Raw genomic sequence first — 15221 nt, 5'->3', positions numbered from 1 at the left:
TTTCAAAACAAACCCATGAGTTATAAAATCATTATGATTAAATTTAAATCAAGATATCATACCTCAATTTTCATCTATATTTAGAGAGTTTAGATGTGGAATACTTTTGGAACTTGTATATATCATAAGTTGGAGAAATCTGCTCTATCATCTCTTAGATTCACATGAGACAATTTTTCTTTGATCAATGGCATTTTTATTCTCAAATAGATCATCCCCTCATTATAGTATGGATATAACTCCATGCAACTAAGGAAATTTCCCTAGGCTAAATGTTAAACCTTACAACTTCCAACAAAATATCAGTACTATCCTTTTTTCCATTAGCATTGAAACTGAATTCCAAGCTTCAAACAGGAACTTGATACAGATTGTTAGATATAATTTTTAACATAATGATTAAAGAGTAACTTTAACAATAATAATCACGATCTTCATTTTTTAAGCATGTAATTGCATATGGTGAAATATATGGGATGCAGCTCATCTTCGTCTGTTCATTGAGATTTTGGGCTATAAACCAAGAGGTATGAGTTCGAGATTTGCGTATTTGTTGTGTGTGTGAGTTTTCCTTAATTGATCTAAATTTACCCCCCCCCCCCCTTTTCCCCCCCCCCCCCCTAAAAAAAAAAAAGATGGACAAATAGGTAAATATGCAACAATGAATTGCAATTTAATGATAACAGTAACATTATATACACCTATTATACTTTTTCTCTACCTGAAAAAAAATGTGCTCACAATAAAAAAAAAAATTGTACATGAAAAGGAGTTGATGATACTTCAGACTAGCATTCATGTCAACCAATTCAATTGTTTTATTAGCATTCCAATATGTAAACAGGTTTGGGTGAGACGCATAAATGCCTTTGAATAAAAATATCAAAACACTAAATGTTTTCAGGCCCCAATGAATAAAAGAGGTGCTACAATTTATTGTTATGGTTGGAACTGGACCAACTCGGTGGGTAGAAGCATCAACTAAAGCACGCCATATTTATTCCCTCCTCAATGCATGCATCGTCAAATTTACTGCTACCCAAGTTCTGATGGTTGATGCAGATGCCAACACTATTAAGTTTAGTACTAATCTCCTGTACTCTCTCTCTATTTATGATGAATGCATGGAACAAGATAAGAGGCTACCACCAAGACAAGGGCACACCTATTCTAAAAAAAAAAAGGCACACTTATTCTATGTCTATATTAATGATATTAATATGTTTGTTATTTTATTTTTATATATTAAAAAAATGCTTAACACAATACTTAAGAATCACCACCACCAACAACAAAATAGTTAGTAAAATACTCATTCATCTTAGCTCTTCACTTTTTATTTCCTTATTTAAATGTCGACATCCATGAAATTAACATATATTCAATGTATATAATATGTGCAAGTTATATCTGCAAGTTAGATATAAGAAAAGACTCTTGAGAAGATGTTCGGGCCAACGTTGTTAATTTAGAATTTATTATGTCCCATAGTTCATGAATTTATAGAAGTTAATGTTGTAGGTGTGCAGTGTTAATAATCACATGTGCATTAGTGAGGGGGATCGAACAATCAATAGTGATATATATGAGGTGACACAAAGAAAGCGGTAATTCCTTCTTCTCAACTCTTGATCACTTTTTTTTTGGTTTGATTATAATGGAAATAGCTCTGTGGGTGCTTAATTAGCATGGTTCTCCCTAGGCAGAGTCACCTCAATGTTATCAATCATCCTTGAAGAGGCAAAGGTGAGAGGCAACTTGATTTATTGGCAAGTGAAACCATTTGCAACAAGCTAAGTAGCTAGGGAGGCTCTGAATGGAGTGTAAGGGAGCAGGGACGGTAGAGTGAGTGGAAAAATATACGAAGCATTTAAGGTGAGTCTACATCTCTTCTTAAATGCGAGGCCTGTCCACCTTTTAATGGCTGGCATTCGGATGAATGCCATTTAATAACCTTATTTAGTGCCCACGCCTCCTCATGCATGGCTTTACCGTCCGTGGAGGTTGAGTTAGTTCTCTGGTCCTTTAATCATCTCTTCCTTCCTATAACTCATTTCCCTAAATTCCCTTCGTCTTCCATCATCCATCTTCCTCTCTTACTCATTCTTTCTCTATATATAGTTTAGAAAACTAAAAAATTATTGTAGAATGGTTGAGGAGCTTCTTCTACGAGCTAAGAGAGAGTTACCTTTCCTGAAAGAAAAGAAAATCATAAGTACTGGTACTACTCAAAAGCGACTGCTTCCTCCAAAAATCATGGATCACCCCGAACTCTCTTTAGGTCCCTCCATGTCTTCCTTCGCTGATAGCTCCTCTTCTGAATCTGAAGCAAACAATGGTAAGAAAAGGAAGCTTTCTAGCTGGGAGCTGACGGCCAGTACTCAAACAAACATAGATCTTCAGCTCAATAATACTCTCCCCTTGGATTGGGAGCAATGCCTTGACCTTCAAGTAAGGGCTCCTGCTGCTTCTCTTTCTTTAATTTAATAACCTTCACATTGTTGTTGTGGTTTCTTTCATCCTATATATGTATATGCTTAATTTCTTATTCATCCAATAAAAACCAAGTTTTTTTTTTTTTGTCATGGCAGTCTGGTAAGATGTACTGCATAAATAGAAAAACGCTGAAGAAAAGCTGGTTGAAGCCAAAGGAGCAGAAGCTTGACTTAGATCTTAACATATCAAATCTTCCGGACTCAGAAGACAAGAGGCCTAGCCCTTTTACCTTAGATGAGACAATAGAGCTGAGTGGATCTGACACTGGAGGCGGCATGGTTGCCATCGTTTGCCTCAACTGCTACCTGCTTGTCATGCTCTACCGTTCATCACCCGCATGTCCAAACTGCAAGTTCATGCACTCACTTCTTCCATCACCTGCGCCACAGAAGATAAAGGCTGTGAAGTCGCTTGAAACGCTAAGTCTTCTCCATTAGCTCACTAATTAATTAGATACTAAATATCAATCAATAGCTAGGAATCATTATAGAGAGTGGCTATTAATACTATGTAATCAAATCGCTAAGATGTATCATCCATGAATGCTCAATGCACTTCTTCTGCAATTAAATTTGCTGTTTTCTACTTTATCAGTGAAGTTGACATAAGAAAGAAAGAAGTAATGTGAAATGCCACCATTTGAGCACATTACATTCCATGTTACCAGTTCAACTACGGGATGAGGGACCCACTAACACTGTCATCTGATTGTCTGAGTCGCTATTACTCGATAGCTTAAATGTAGAGAGAAGGTCAGGTGAGGTCCAGAGGCATACATCTCTCTCCAATCCAGATGATGAAAGTAGAGAGCCTTTTGGAACTACTCCCTATGCTGATGCTATTTTGCTCTGTTGACATTTTCACTTCCAAACCACCCAAAGTTTAATTAACACCAAACAACGGTCTAATTCACTTGCTAGTGGGTGGTACTTTTCCTTTAATCCTTCATTAACTTAGAGATACCACACCATATTTCTCTAATCAAATTCAATTATCAGTTTTGGCTGGAACATCATTAGGCCATTTTTTTAAAAGGATCACCATAAATATTTAATTAAGACAAAGAAACTTAATTTATTTTTTCTTAAAAGAATCAAAATCATAAAATTGAATCGATTTTAGCATTTTGCAAAGAGAGTGTAAATTTATTATTATTGTTTATTTACTATGACAACTATTATTAATAGTTAATTTTAAATAATATTTTGTCTTGCTGCTATTATTATTATCTCATTATTAGTTATGAAGGGTGGGGGTAAAGATTTTCATTTGAGTTGAGCCGGAAACAAATGCATGTATTATAATTTTAGTGGTGATAGATATATATATATATATAAATGGTTTAGATTCTAATGGAAGGATTAAAAGATTAAATTTCCATTGCATTTGTTAATTTAGTTATAGTACTTATTTGTTCTTAAATTTTCACCTATCTATAAACATATATTATGTTATATTAAAATTTTAAAAACATTTTTAATTGTTTAATTATAAATAAATTTTATATAAAAATATTAAATTATCAAATAATAAGTATTATAATTATAAAATTATATTATGTTGTATCAAAAAATATAAAAATATAATAAATCATTCAGAACCAAATCCTACCCATTGGAATTGATACCTCTAGTGCAGTGGATGTGAAAGAAGTGAAAAGTTTGTGCACATACCAAGGACAATAACTGAAACACTGAAGGGCGTTTTTTTCAATGAATAGCAAAATGTAAGACGCGAGCAATGCATTAAAAAAATTTTGGCAGTAAAAGAACCTTCTAATATGTTAATCTTCTGCTTTATTAGTTATAACACACTAACATTTGTTTTTTTAAAAGAAGACAAAGATGATATTTTTCGCAAACATTAACAGTTTTCTTGGTATAATTACATTGATGTTTTAATTGTTTTATTTGATAAAAATCTCTTAGAAATATAATAGGCTATGCACTTATATGCATTTATACTAATATATAAGCTAAGGTTGTAAAAATCCAACCTGATATAAAACTAGAAGAAAAATAGGTTCAAAGTTTAATGGTTAGATAGGAGTTAAACTGGGTTGAATCAGATGATGAAATAAAAATTAAATTATTCAATTACAATGTAAATTATATAATAACTAAAAATTTTAAAAGTGAATATATAATTAGTTCAATTACAACTCTTGAACAATCTGGATTCAAGGGATATAAAGTGCGGTAAAAAGATTGATTAATCATTAAATATAAACATATAGTATCCATTTAGCTTTTTTAGTCCCACATAATAGGGGAGTTTGAGTTAGTTATCTTTGTATAGTATAAAGTTTACACAATCTATAATAAAGTATGTTATGTGAGATGACATGTATATATTAAGGTTAAATTGATCTTCATATCTTATAAAAATATTATAAAAATTTTAAAAAATTTAATAAATTAACTAAAACATATCATTTAAAATTTATTTAAAACAGAATTGGCTGGTTCAACACTTCAACCAAATCTGGATAGGTTTGACGGTTTTTAAGGTCAAACCACCTGTTTAAACTTGTTCAAGCTGATTAGATGCAATCACGATTTTCAAAAAAGACTGGATCAATAACTTCAAGGGCAAAGCCAGGGTGGGGGGAACTCCCACACTAGCCCCTTAATTTTTTTTGGATAATATTTTTTTACAAGTTTTTTGTATATAAGAAATTAAGAGCTACTCGTATTTAGCCATTAAGCGAGCTGTTGTTTCATATAGGACATGAGATCCTTCCTCTTTTGCCTCTATCTTCTGGCATAGGTTTCTCATTCATAGTGAATTATTATTTTTTATATTTTTCTCATTAAATGTATTTAGAAAAAAAACCCAAACAAGTAATAGCTATTTGGCATATAATTGCATCATTATCCTTTTATGTTTGTCATAACAAACTACATAGCGCAGCATGAGATGTGAGTCTCTCTCTCTCTCTCTCTCTCTCTCTCTCTCTCTCTCTCTCTCAATGTGCCTCTTTATGGGCTCCAAAAATTAGCGCCTCGGCCTCCCCTACTCTTGGGGGAGTTTTAACAGATTAAGTTCTTGGGTAAATTTTTTGAAGGCAGATTAGGTTTGTAGATAAGACATTACCCAGAGATTTCACCATCATTTTGTGAGGACTTCATGATATGAGCTCTAGTTTTCTATAGGTGCAAGCCTCTATAAATAATTACCTCTCCCGATAATGAGAGATAACTTTCGATTAAGGCTAGTCGTCAATCACATATGTAGAAATATGTTTTATCTGGCATATAATAGCAGCATGGGTTGATATTGTTGAAAATTTATTGTTTAACATTGGAGATTTACCACCTTACACCTAAAGCTAATGTTGGGAAAGGATGATAGATCCGATCAAGATCCCATGGTTCCTTCATCCTGGGTCATCATGGTCCCTGGTCAACTTAGTTAGAGGAGGTAGTCGACCCAACTTGATAGAAGGATCCTTATCAGAGGCCATGGGTTGCTTTGTTCAAGCGTAGCTCATAGACTTGGGGTGAATATTTATCTAACGAGATAAATTTAAGAATGAATCCTAATGATATTCTTTACCATACATTAGCTCTTTGTGAGTTGAAGTTATATTCGAATTTATCCACCTCAGTAAATTATTGTGGAGGGTGGATGGGTTTTGCTTTAAGTTTTTGAAGGGTTTATTTCAATTTTAAATATTTTGGATTTTGAGATTTTTAGAGTTTTGAATTTCACGGGCCTCTGGGAGGCATTTCAAAAGTTTGAAATTAACTCCTCTAGTTAAGATCTACAATCGACACAATGATCATCGGGATATTTATGGGCGTTTTCACATTATTGATTTAACATTATCGACTATGCTAACTTATATAGATGGATCAGGCTCGAATTTGGGTTTATTGTCTAACTTATGCAACAACCCTATACATCGCGTATGTGCCCATAACACACTTGTCGGGGTCCATACTAATGTATGATTGCATATATATATTTATTGTTTTTATGTGCATACACATTATAGTGCACATATGGGGGTATTTTTGGGGCATTTTGGTTGTGTGAACAACTATTTTTTTGAATGTATACATCATTCTATTTGAGAGCTTATTCACTCCTTGTATCCACTTGTATGCGGTGAAATTGCATTACATTATCGATTATTTGCTCGTTCCACATAAGTAGACTATCATACTATTTGTTGATTTCTGCATGTAGATTATTATGCACTAAGTAATCTCTTACTATCAATTATAGATGCTTGTATCTATTGTAGTTCTTTCACATTTTTTGACAGACAACATATTAAATATATAATATGCCTCATTTAGCGGCTCGTATGTATTTATATTTATTGTAGCTATTTGTCCTTTGGTTAATAGATGAAATTTTGCATATATAGTTGGTCTCCTACAACAACGCAGACATTTAAATTTATTTTCCTAGTGGTTGTTGATCGATCACCTTTTTCTTACAAGGGATATGCATATTTGTCTTCCCTTGGATGGCTATTGACTGTAGGAATATTACAACATTCTCTGACTGTTATTAATCACCACCCATAAGTATATTACTGTGTATAAAGGAACTTCATAAAGAATCTTTTTCCATCAGTAGTAGATATTTACATTCTTCGTGTGCTCCATTGGGTAAATTTGCAAGAGGCTATGTTTCTTGATTGATGTCGACTATATGAACATCCTAGCATTTACTACATGATGCATGCATATTCTTGTGGGGGGCACATACTCACCATACACACTACTATGTGTGTTTACAATAGTTTAAAATTTTCTCAGGTGAATTCGTGTTTACACTTGGGATTAAATGACATTGATTGCATGAGAATTGAATTTTTAGGGGAAATTCCAGAGGTCTTGGCCATCTCACCACGCTTAAAAAGCGTATATGGTAGGTGTTCGCAGACACCGTGATCGTAATCTTCAATCACACCATACCAAGAAAGGCATGTTTTGGTCTTCAGAGGAACCTATTTTAAAACATAATTTTTTCCCTGTCATGCTATGCGAGTGCTTAAGGGTACTTAAATTTATCCCCGCCACGCTAAGAAAAATGTGTATAGGGCTTATCTGCCTCACTGTAAACATTGTTGCAAGCTTTCTCCCACCGTGCAAATAAAAATGCATATGGGTGGTTGCTTGTCATGCCGCAAGCACCGAAAATGAGACTTTAGGTGATTTCTTGCCTCTTCATGAGCAATGCGATGAGCTTCCTCCAACTGTGCTAAGAAAAGCACGTATAAGTGGTTGCTTGCCACACAACAAGCGCCGAAGATGGGATTTTGGGGGTTTTTGAGTTTGAGAAATTATACCTTTGTAGCATAATGAAGATAATGTAACAAATAAAATGCTCTCTAAGTGCCAAAAATTACATAAAACCCTCTTTTGTGTCACATTTTCATACATCTCCCTCTTTTTTCAACATTCTCTTTTTTTTAATATGCTATTTATTTAAATCCACTTTCCTCTCTTTTTATAATTTTTTTAATTAATTATAAGTAACAAAAATTAATTATAATTATTTATTTATTAAAAATATTTAATTATAATTAAATTATTAATTATGATTATATATAATTAATAATAATTAATTAAGATAAAAAATTAAATATAAATTTAATTAGGAATAATTGTAAAAAACAACTAATTAAGATTAAAGATAATTAATTAAAATTAATCATAATTAGTAATTAATCATTATTATTTATAATTAACAACTATTAATTATAAATAATTATAATAACTATTAATTAAGATTAAAAAAAGTAAATATAATTATTAAAATTAATCTTAATTAGCAATAAATTCTAATTATTTATATACAACTGCAATTAATCATGAATAATCATAGTTAATTAGAATGTAGATGAATTTAAAACTTGGTTTCTGTAGGATTAATATAGGATCTGAGCAGGAGTTAGCCAAATCTTGTTTAATATGGTTAATGAAAGGTTTGAGCAGGACTAAATAGGATTTGGGAACTGTTAGATCTCATAGACAGTTAAATCCCTTCACTTCCATCTTTTGAGTTTGGCAGCCTCCTGGTATTTAACCGAAGAAGCACGTGTAAGGAAGATGGATACCTTCATAACATGTAAGCTCCTGTCTTTCCTTCCGATCCGATAGAGAGAACATCATAAAATGAGGTCATGGGCTAGGGCAGAGAGAAGACTGAAAAGCTTTGATTTTTGATTTTTTGTAGTGCCCGCGGTAAGGAGGAGAAATTCGGCCGGAGCTTTGATGTGGTTGGGACTGAAAAAGAGGCCGGTCGAGATATTGTCCGTGAGCAAGCATTGGGTCTGGGGAAGAAGATGGTTTGGTTTGGGCATGCTAGATCAGCTTTTGCATGAGGTGTAGAGGTTAGATGCTTTAATTTGGTGAGGGATTGAGGTCGTGTGGATTGTGGCGGGAGTTAGGTCGAAAGATTGAAGAAGGTGGTCAGAGGATTCATTCTGGTCACATACAGAAGAAGTTGGAGGAGATCTTGGGTTTCAATTTCAAGAAACATGGCTAGAAGAGGTGGATATTTGGCTATGGGTTTTGGTGGATGAAGCGTGGGGTTGTGGAGAAAGTTGAAGCGGAGACTGGAGTTCAAAAGTTTGAGGTTTGGTGTGAAATTTGGATGAGAAGGAAGAGGATGTCGAGAAGAGGTTAGCGAGGTTCAGCGACTTGTACGTGGGAAAAAGAAGCTGAAGTAAAAGGCCTCGTCTTCCTTTTTAATATCCTGAGCCAGAGCAGAATCGATGGAGGCGCATGTTAAAAGTTTGAAATGGAATCAAATTGCAGAGTATGGGGTGGTACTGTAGCATGGTATCGGGATGGTTAGCAAAAATACATACATGTAATGATTTTAAGCTTTTTTTTTTATTTTAATTTCGTTCTTTTTTTTTTTTTTGGAGAATTTTGGGTAGAGCCCATATCATTAATGTAAAAATAAATTAGAAGTGTAAAACATAAAAGTAAACAGAGGGCCTCGGGATAAAAAGGGGCCCCAAAAAGCAGGAAGGAAAAGTCTACAAATAGCTAAGCAAAAACTAGAGGACCTATGATGCTTAGAATAGTATCACATTCTAGTGATGCTTCAAAATTATCAATCGTGAGCAGGGCCCCTGGTTGCCAAAAGACCTTCCAAGGGGCAGCTGGAGGAGTTCAACATTCATCATTGTCCTTCCAAAAATAAAAGGGTAAAAATTTAGCCAGCCACCTTGGACCCTCGCTTCATGGAGGCGGAAGATCAAGCTGACTATCATTGCTATAAATCAGCTGGCATCACTGTGTCTCGCTCAATCAATCCCAACCATCTCTCTTATCCGGTACTCGATCTTTTCGCTCACACCTCTCTCTATTTTATTCTAACGCTCGCAGTCCCCTTCAATTTTGAACTTTTATTTGAATTTTTAACGAGTCTTAGAATTAATTTTGTATTCACCTCTCTTGGATCGTATATGAATCGATGCCCTGTCGAGATCCCATACCAAGATTGTGCATAATTTTTACAGCTTTCCACCACAGGTGACAAACTTCACACTCTCTGCTTCGATCCTGATTATGATTGGGCTCCGGCCAATCACTTCCTTTGAAACACCGCTTCCCACTTTCATGTTGGAGAGACTAGCTCTTTACTTAAAGATGCTAGGACTATTCAACATGTCCTTCGCACCTCTATAATCTCAAAAGTTGGTGATCGTAACCACATTACTCCTCTTCTTTCGATCAACACCTTTTACATTCTAGCCCATCACAAATTTAATGCAACTGACCTAATTTTTTGCTACATCGATACTTGACCACAATTCACAATCCAGGTCATAGGAGAAAGCCCAATCTAGCCCTAAGACATTATTTCTTATATAATAGAATCCAAATACAATCTCCAATACCCTGCTCCAAATTTCCAGCCTGCCTTCTACTCCAACAACTCTTTCAATGTCCTTCAGTACTCGTCTCCATCCAGCGGACGAAGAACCTTAGGGCGCTGAAGAGGAGGAGGATCCCGCACGGATTCCTGCACCTGTTCTACTCCACCAGTACTCTCAGCTGGACTAATCGGTGGAGCGCTATGACTAGTGGGAGGCTTGATTCAACATGTTCGTTGCTGCTCAGCAGCAGCAGCTGGTGAGGACTTAGCCTATTTTGACGGCTACGTGGAACACCAGCAGCAGTAACACGACCAGGACATGGCCTGGTTCAGTTCACCACTTTAACTATCCACTTTCAGCAGCCTCCACCACCACCACCTCCACCTTCAGATGATCAGGGCCCATCGTTTTACTAGTCTTTCTTTTGTTGTAGTTTATTTCTATTTTTATTTATTATTAGTTTCTATTTATCTGTTATACTTTCCCCCTCCTTTTTGTGATGTCAAAAGGGGGAGTGATATGCTGTACTACTAGTTGCCTTGAACTGTGATAGTTGTTTTATACTTTGATTTTGATAGTTGACTTGTGTTCTTTTCTTCACACTGTCTTCATTAAACTGATTGAACTACTTAGATTTTTCTTGTGTGTTTGCCATCATAAAAAAGGGGGAGATTGTTGCGTATCTATTTTTAGAAATAAAATTTTGATGATTGCAAACACTTATATTTTACTTTGACTTCCTTGCCTACTAACATTTTAGGACCACATGATCAAAACTATAAGTTAAACCAGCTCAAGATTGGGTAGACTAGGTCTGAGTCAGTATGTAATGTACTTTTTCCCTTTCTTGAGTCAAATATAATCCTTATGGTGCCTAATGTTGAGTAACCTTGCACACACACACCTGAGTGAATTTTTTCTATCTAAAATTAGAGTTCTCTATTTTGAGTACATCGTCCAAGATGATTACCATATCGGCCTAGATGATCAGAAAAAAATAGAAACCCTAATTAGGGCATCCTAGTTAAGGCAGCCGTCATTATGCATATCGTTCTGGATGATATTTGTATCGTATGGGATGATAGGCTCAAATCAGAAAGAATCAGCCGCCAGATCAATTTAGGAAGCTTTATTTTTTAATTATTGTCCAGGACATCATCCTGAATGATGTTGCATAATTATGCCTAAATTGATCTATAGATTAAGGAAAGTAATTAAGGTTGATTGATACGATCATATCGTCCTAGACGATCAAAGTATCGACCAGGATGATCAGTTCCAAAACATTGATTTCTTATGGATGACCAATATCGTACACCATCTATTCAGAGCGATGTACTAGATGATTTAGGCAGATTTTGAACTAATCAGCCAGGATGATCGACAGACCGCCCTGGACGATCAAGCCATTTTACTTTCGTCCAGACTCCCATCCAGAGCGATGGTCTGGACGATATTCCTCAATTTGAACTAATCGTACTAGATGATATTGTATCGTCATGGATGATATGAACAAAAATCATCTGATCGTCCTCAGTCATCTTGGCTGAATGAGCTTAATTTATACTGATTATACAGGACGATAGGAATATCGTCCTGGATGATAATGTCAGTTCTTGAAAATCTATATAAAGGACCCGTGTCTTTTCATGAATAGGACCTTGAGTGCTTCTGTCTTGACCTGAGAGAGCCTAGGGAGAGAGAGAGAGAGAGGGAGAGAGAGAGAGAGGAACTTGTGAGGGGGAGTTTGTGAGAGGGTTCACAAAGGTTGCTCCAAGCAAGGTTCCATGTCATCTTCTCCGTTCTTCATCGTTCATCCTTGCGAGGTTCTTGAGAGGTCTACTTCAGCAACCGATCTAGGTTCTCTTCCTGCTTCAGAAGAAAGCAAAAGGAGTTGGGTTCTCTGCCTACTTCAAGTGGAAGCAAAAGGAGTCGGTTCTCTGCCGCATCGGGTTGGTGAAAAGGAGTATTCTTTTAAAGGCTTCTCTACCTAGCTGTGGGGGCTAAAGGAGAGACACATAGTTAGTGCAATACTCGGAGGGTGCCTCCGAGGATTGGATGTAGGTAAAAGTTTGACCGAACCACTATAAATCCATTGTGTTATTTATTTATTTTTACTTACTCATTTAAATTTTTGCACTCGTTATTTTTGTGGTGAATTGTTTGAATTTCAAGTTTGTAATTTTATTGTAATTTTTTTTAAAATACCAATTTACTCCCCCTTTTGGTTAGCCTCGGGACTAGTTCATAAGGGCTTAACATCTATAACGAACTTTTATAGTGTCATTTGCATTTCAAAGAATCCTATCTAATATTCTAGAACTAAATATAAAGATATAAGGCATCATTTCATTAAGGATCATGTAGCCAAAAGAGAAATTGGATTGAATCATGTTTCTACTAAAAATCAACTTACATATATTTTTATAAAATCACTAGCCTTTGATACATTTAGTACCTTAAGAACAAGGTTAAGTGTGATTGATCTTAATGCTTAGATAAAATATTTTTGCAAACTTGATATGTTTTTTTATGTGTGTTTGATTTAGTTTTTATGTTTCTGTTTCTATTTGTTTTTGTTTTTATTTGTGAGTTTTTATTTTATTTTTTGTTTTTGTTTTGTTAGTTTTTATTTTACACATTTTTCACTTATCAAAGTATGATGGATTTTGAGAATTTTTTTTTGTTTTCATGCTTTATTTTCTAGGTGTTTTGTTCATATTGGTAAAATTTTTTTTTGTAATGTATGAATTCTATAACATGTCTATGATTGGTCTTGGAATTGAACTCCCAAAATTTAGAATTTTTCATAGATTTGTATTTTATGATGAAGTCCTTGTACGTACAATTTCAACAGATTTGTTTGTACGCATGGGGACGATTATTTGTTGGTTCAGTTATTATTACTGATCATACATAAAAAAGTTTCTTTCATCTGTACGATCTAGATGTCAGTTTATGTGAGGGATGAACCTAACTGCCATTAAAATAATCTTTAATATCCTGATCATCCTGGACAAACACTTGTTTGTCTTCACGAATGTGTGGTCAAAATTTTTGTACGAAAGGACGCCTCATAAATGGTGTTTTACAAAAAGCCATTACATTTTTGGCCATTTTCATTCTTACATACCAAATTAATTTCATCCTGAATGATCTCAGGATCATATATATGAACCCAATTTCATATTGTACGAGAGGTACATTTTTTATATATATAAGGGTTTTGGAATTGGTTTTCATTCATTTTCATCTTCACTTTTAAACCTTATAGTGTCATCATTTTAGGAATGGCCAGTTCTAGTAAGCGTTCACATGTTACTAAGGGGTCCACTTCTAGAATTGGTGGGGATAACAACTTTTTATCTAAGGATAATGAGGATGCATTCTTTCAGCATGTAATTGCCAAAATCACACCTTCTAGACTCCTCATTCAGGATGAAATTCACGTTTTTCTCATGCCTCTCTTTGCTTTGACTTAATTATCTTTTATTTTAACATTAATATATGCCTACCCCAAAGAGACCTTTCATTACTTCTTAGGAAACATGAGGTTCAATGATTATCAAACTAGGATAACCTCTTTTATCCAAAAAAAAAGAGTCGAAATCACAAGGGAAGATTTAGGAACTTTTTTTCATTTAAGGACTCATTGCACTAGAGCTCACACCTTGATCTCTAAATTTGATTATGACTGGATTGATATTAATAAAACTCTTAGAGGTGTATCTCAAGTATGTCACTTAGTGAGAGTCTACACATTGAACCAAAATGTATGGATCATCCATCATGTGTTAAGAACTTCAATCATTCCTAAGGTTGGTGATCGTATAAATATAAATCCTCTCCTGTCCACCATCATATATTTGATCTTGTCTGGAAAACCTTTTGATGAGGCCCAACTCATCATGGATTACATTTATAATCTTTCTGAAATTGGGCTTCCTCATTATAAGAGGAAGAAGACTATTACTTTAGGACACTTAGTGATATACATCTTAGATAAGAAGTACCACATTCTTCATCTTGATCCTCCAATGGAATTTCTTATCTATTTCACTAATTCTTCACTAAGATATTTATTTGGGAGAGACTAAAGCTTGAGTGGTGATTCTAAAAAAGAAGGGGGAGCACCTGCACTTGCACCTGGACCTGATCAGCACTACTTTTAGGAGTTGGTCCAGCATTTTGATCATACAGAAACTCACTTTGATCAACATTTTGATCAAATTGAGATACATTTAAATTAGTAGGATGCAAGATACCAGGAGGACATAGAATGGATCTGTGGTCAATTTGACATAGTTAATACAAATATAGCTATGATGAATAGTTATTTTTTAGTATTCAACTAGCCACCTCCTCCATACTAGGGCCCCTCTAACTTTTAGATGTACTTCTTTATTATTATTTCTGCCAATCTATTACTAGTGATGTGATGTGATGACATTTTGTATTTCTTATTTATAGTACTTATTTTATGTCGACATGTTTGTGTATTAATGTTATGTGGTTTTGATATTGATATCTATATATTGAATGTATCTGATATTTGTTTTGTTAAGATAGTTGCTATTTGAATGCTTTATATTTTTGCAACTTATGTAGTTTTGAAGATTCCAAACATTATTGTTCAAATGTGTAGTTATCTCCTAACAATTTTAGAAGATTTGTATTTGCTCTTGTGTGTACTAACATTTCAAGAAAAATGAACTCCAGACTACGAAGACTTCAAATCAAATTTAGAATGAGATACTTTGTAAAATTTGAAGTTTGCATTTCTTTGAAATTAAATTGAAAGGGAGTGATTGTAATTGAGTGAATAAAAACATACACACACATAAGGAGATCATAAAAAATTTATACTGAT

At 34.4% G+C, this 15221-nt stretch overlaps 1 protein-coding gene across 1 annotated transcript; it reads left to right on the top strand.

Annotated features, from left to right (window-relative positions):
• The first annotated feature begins 1970 nt into the window (after positions 1–1970).
• LOC110113966 lies at positions 1971–3056 on the top strand. The gene is made up of 2 exons (XM_020846692.2): positions 1971–2451; positions 2592–3056. The coding sequence occupies exons 1-2, from the start codon at positions 2149–2151 to the stop codon at positions 2931–2933; spliced, it is 645 nt and encodes a 214-aa protein (XP_020702351.1). The 5' UTR covers positions 1971–2148; the 3' UTR covers positions 2934–3056.
• Positions 3057–15221: the final 12165 nt, after the last annotated feature.

This window comes from Dendrobium catenatum, unplaced genomic scaffold (genome assembly GCF_001605985.2).
Source record: "Dendrobium catenatum unplaced genomic scaffold, ASM160598v2 fragScaff_scaffold_974, whole genome shotgun sequence".
NCBI lineage: Eukaryota > Viridiplantae > Streptophyta > Magnoliopsida > Asparagales > Orchidaceae > Dendrobium > Dendrobium catenatum.
The sequence above is the reverse complement of the archived record's forward strand: the minus strand, read 5'-3'. Positions and strand labels throughout refer to the sequence as shown.

Excerpts from the sequence above, each read along its gene's own strand:
- LOC110113966 (XM_020846692.2), top strand. The coding sequence starts at position 2,149 with ATGGTTGAGGAGCTTCTTCTACGAGCTAAGAGAGAGTTACCTTTCCTG. Across the intron at positions 2,452-2,591 it reads AGCAATGCCTTGACCTTCAA|TCTGGTAAGATGTACTGCAT; the intron begins GTAAGGGCTCCT and ends TTGTCATGGCAG.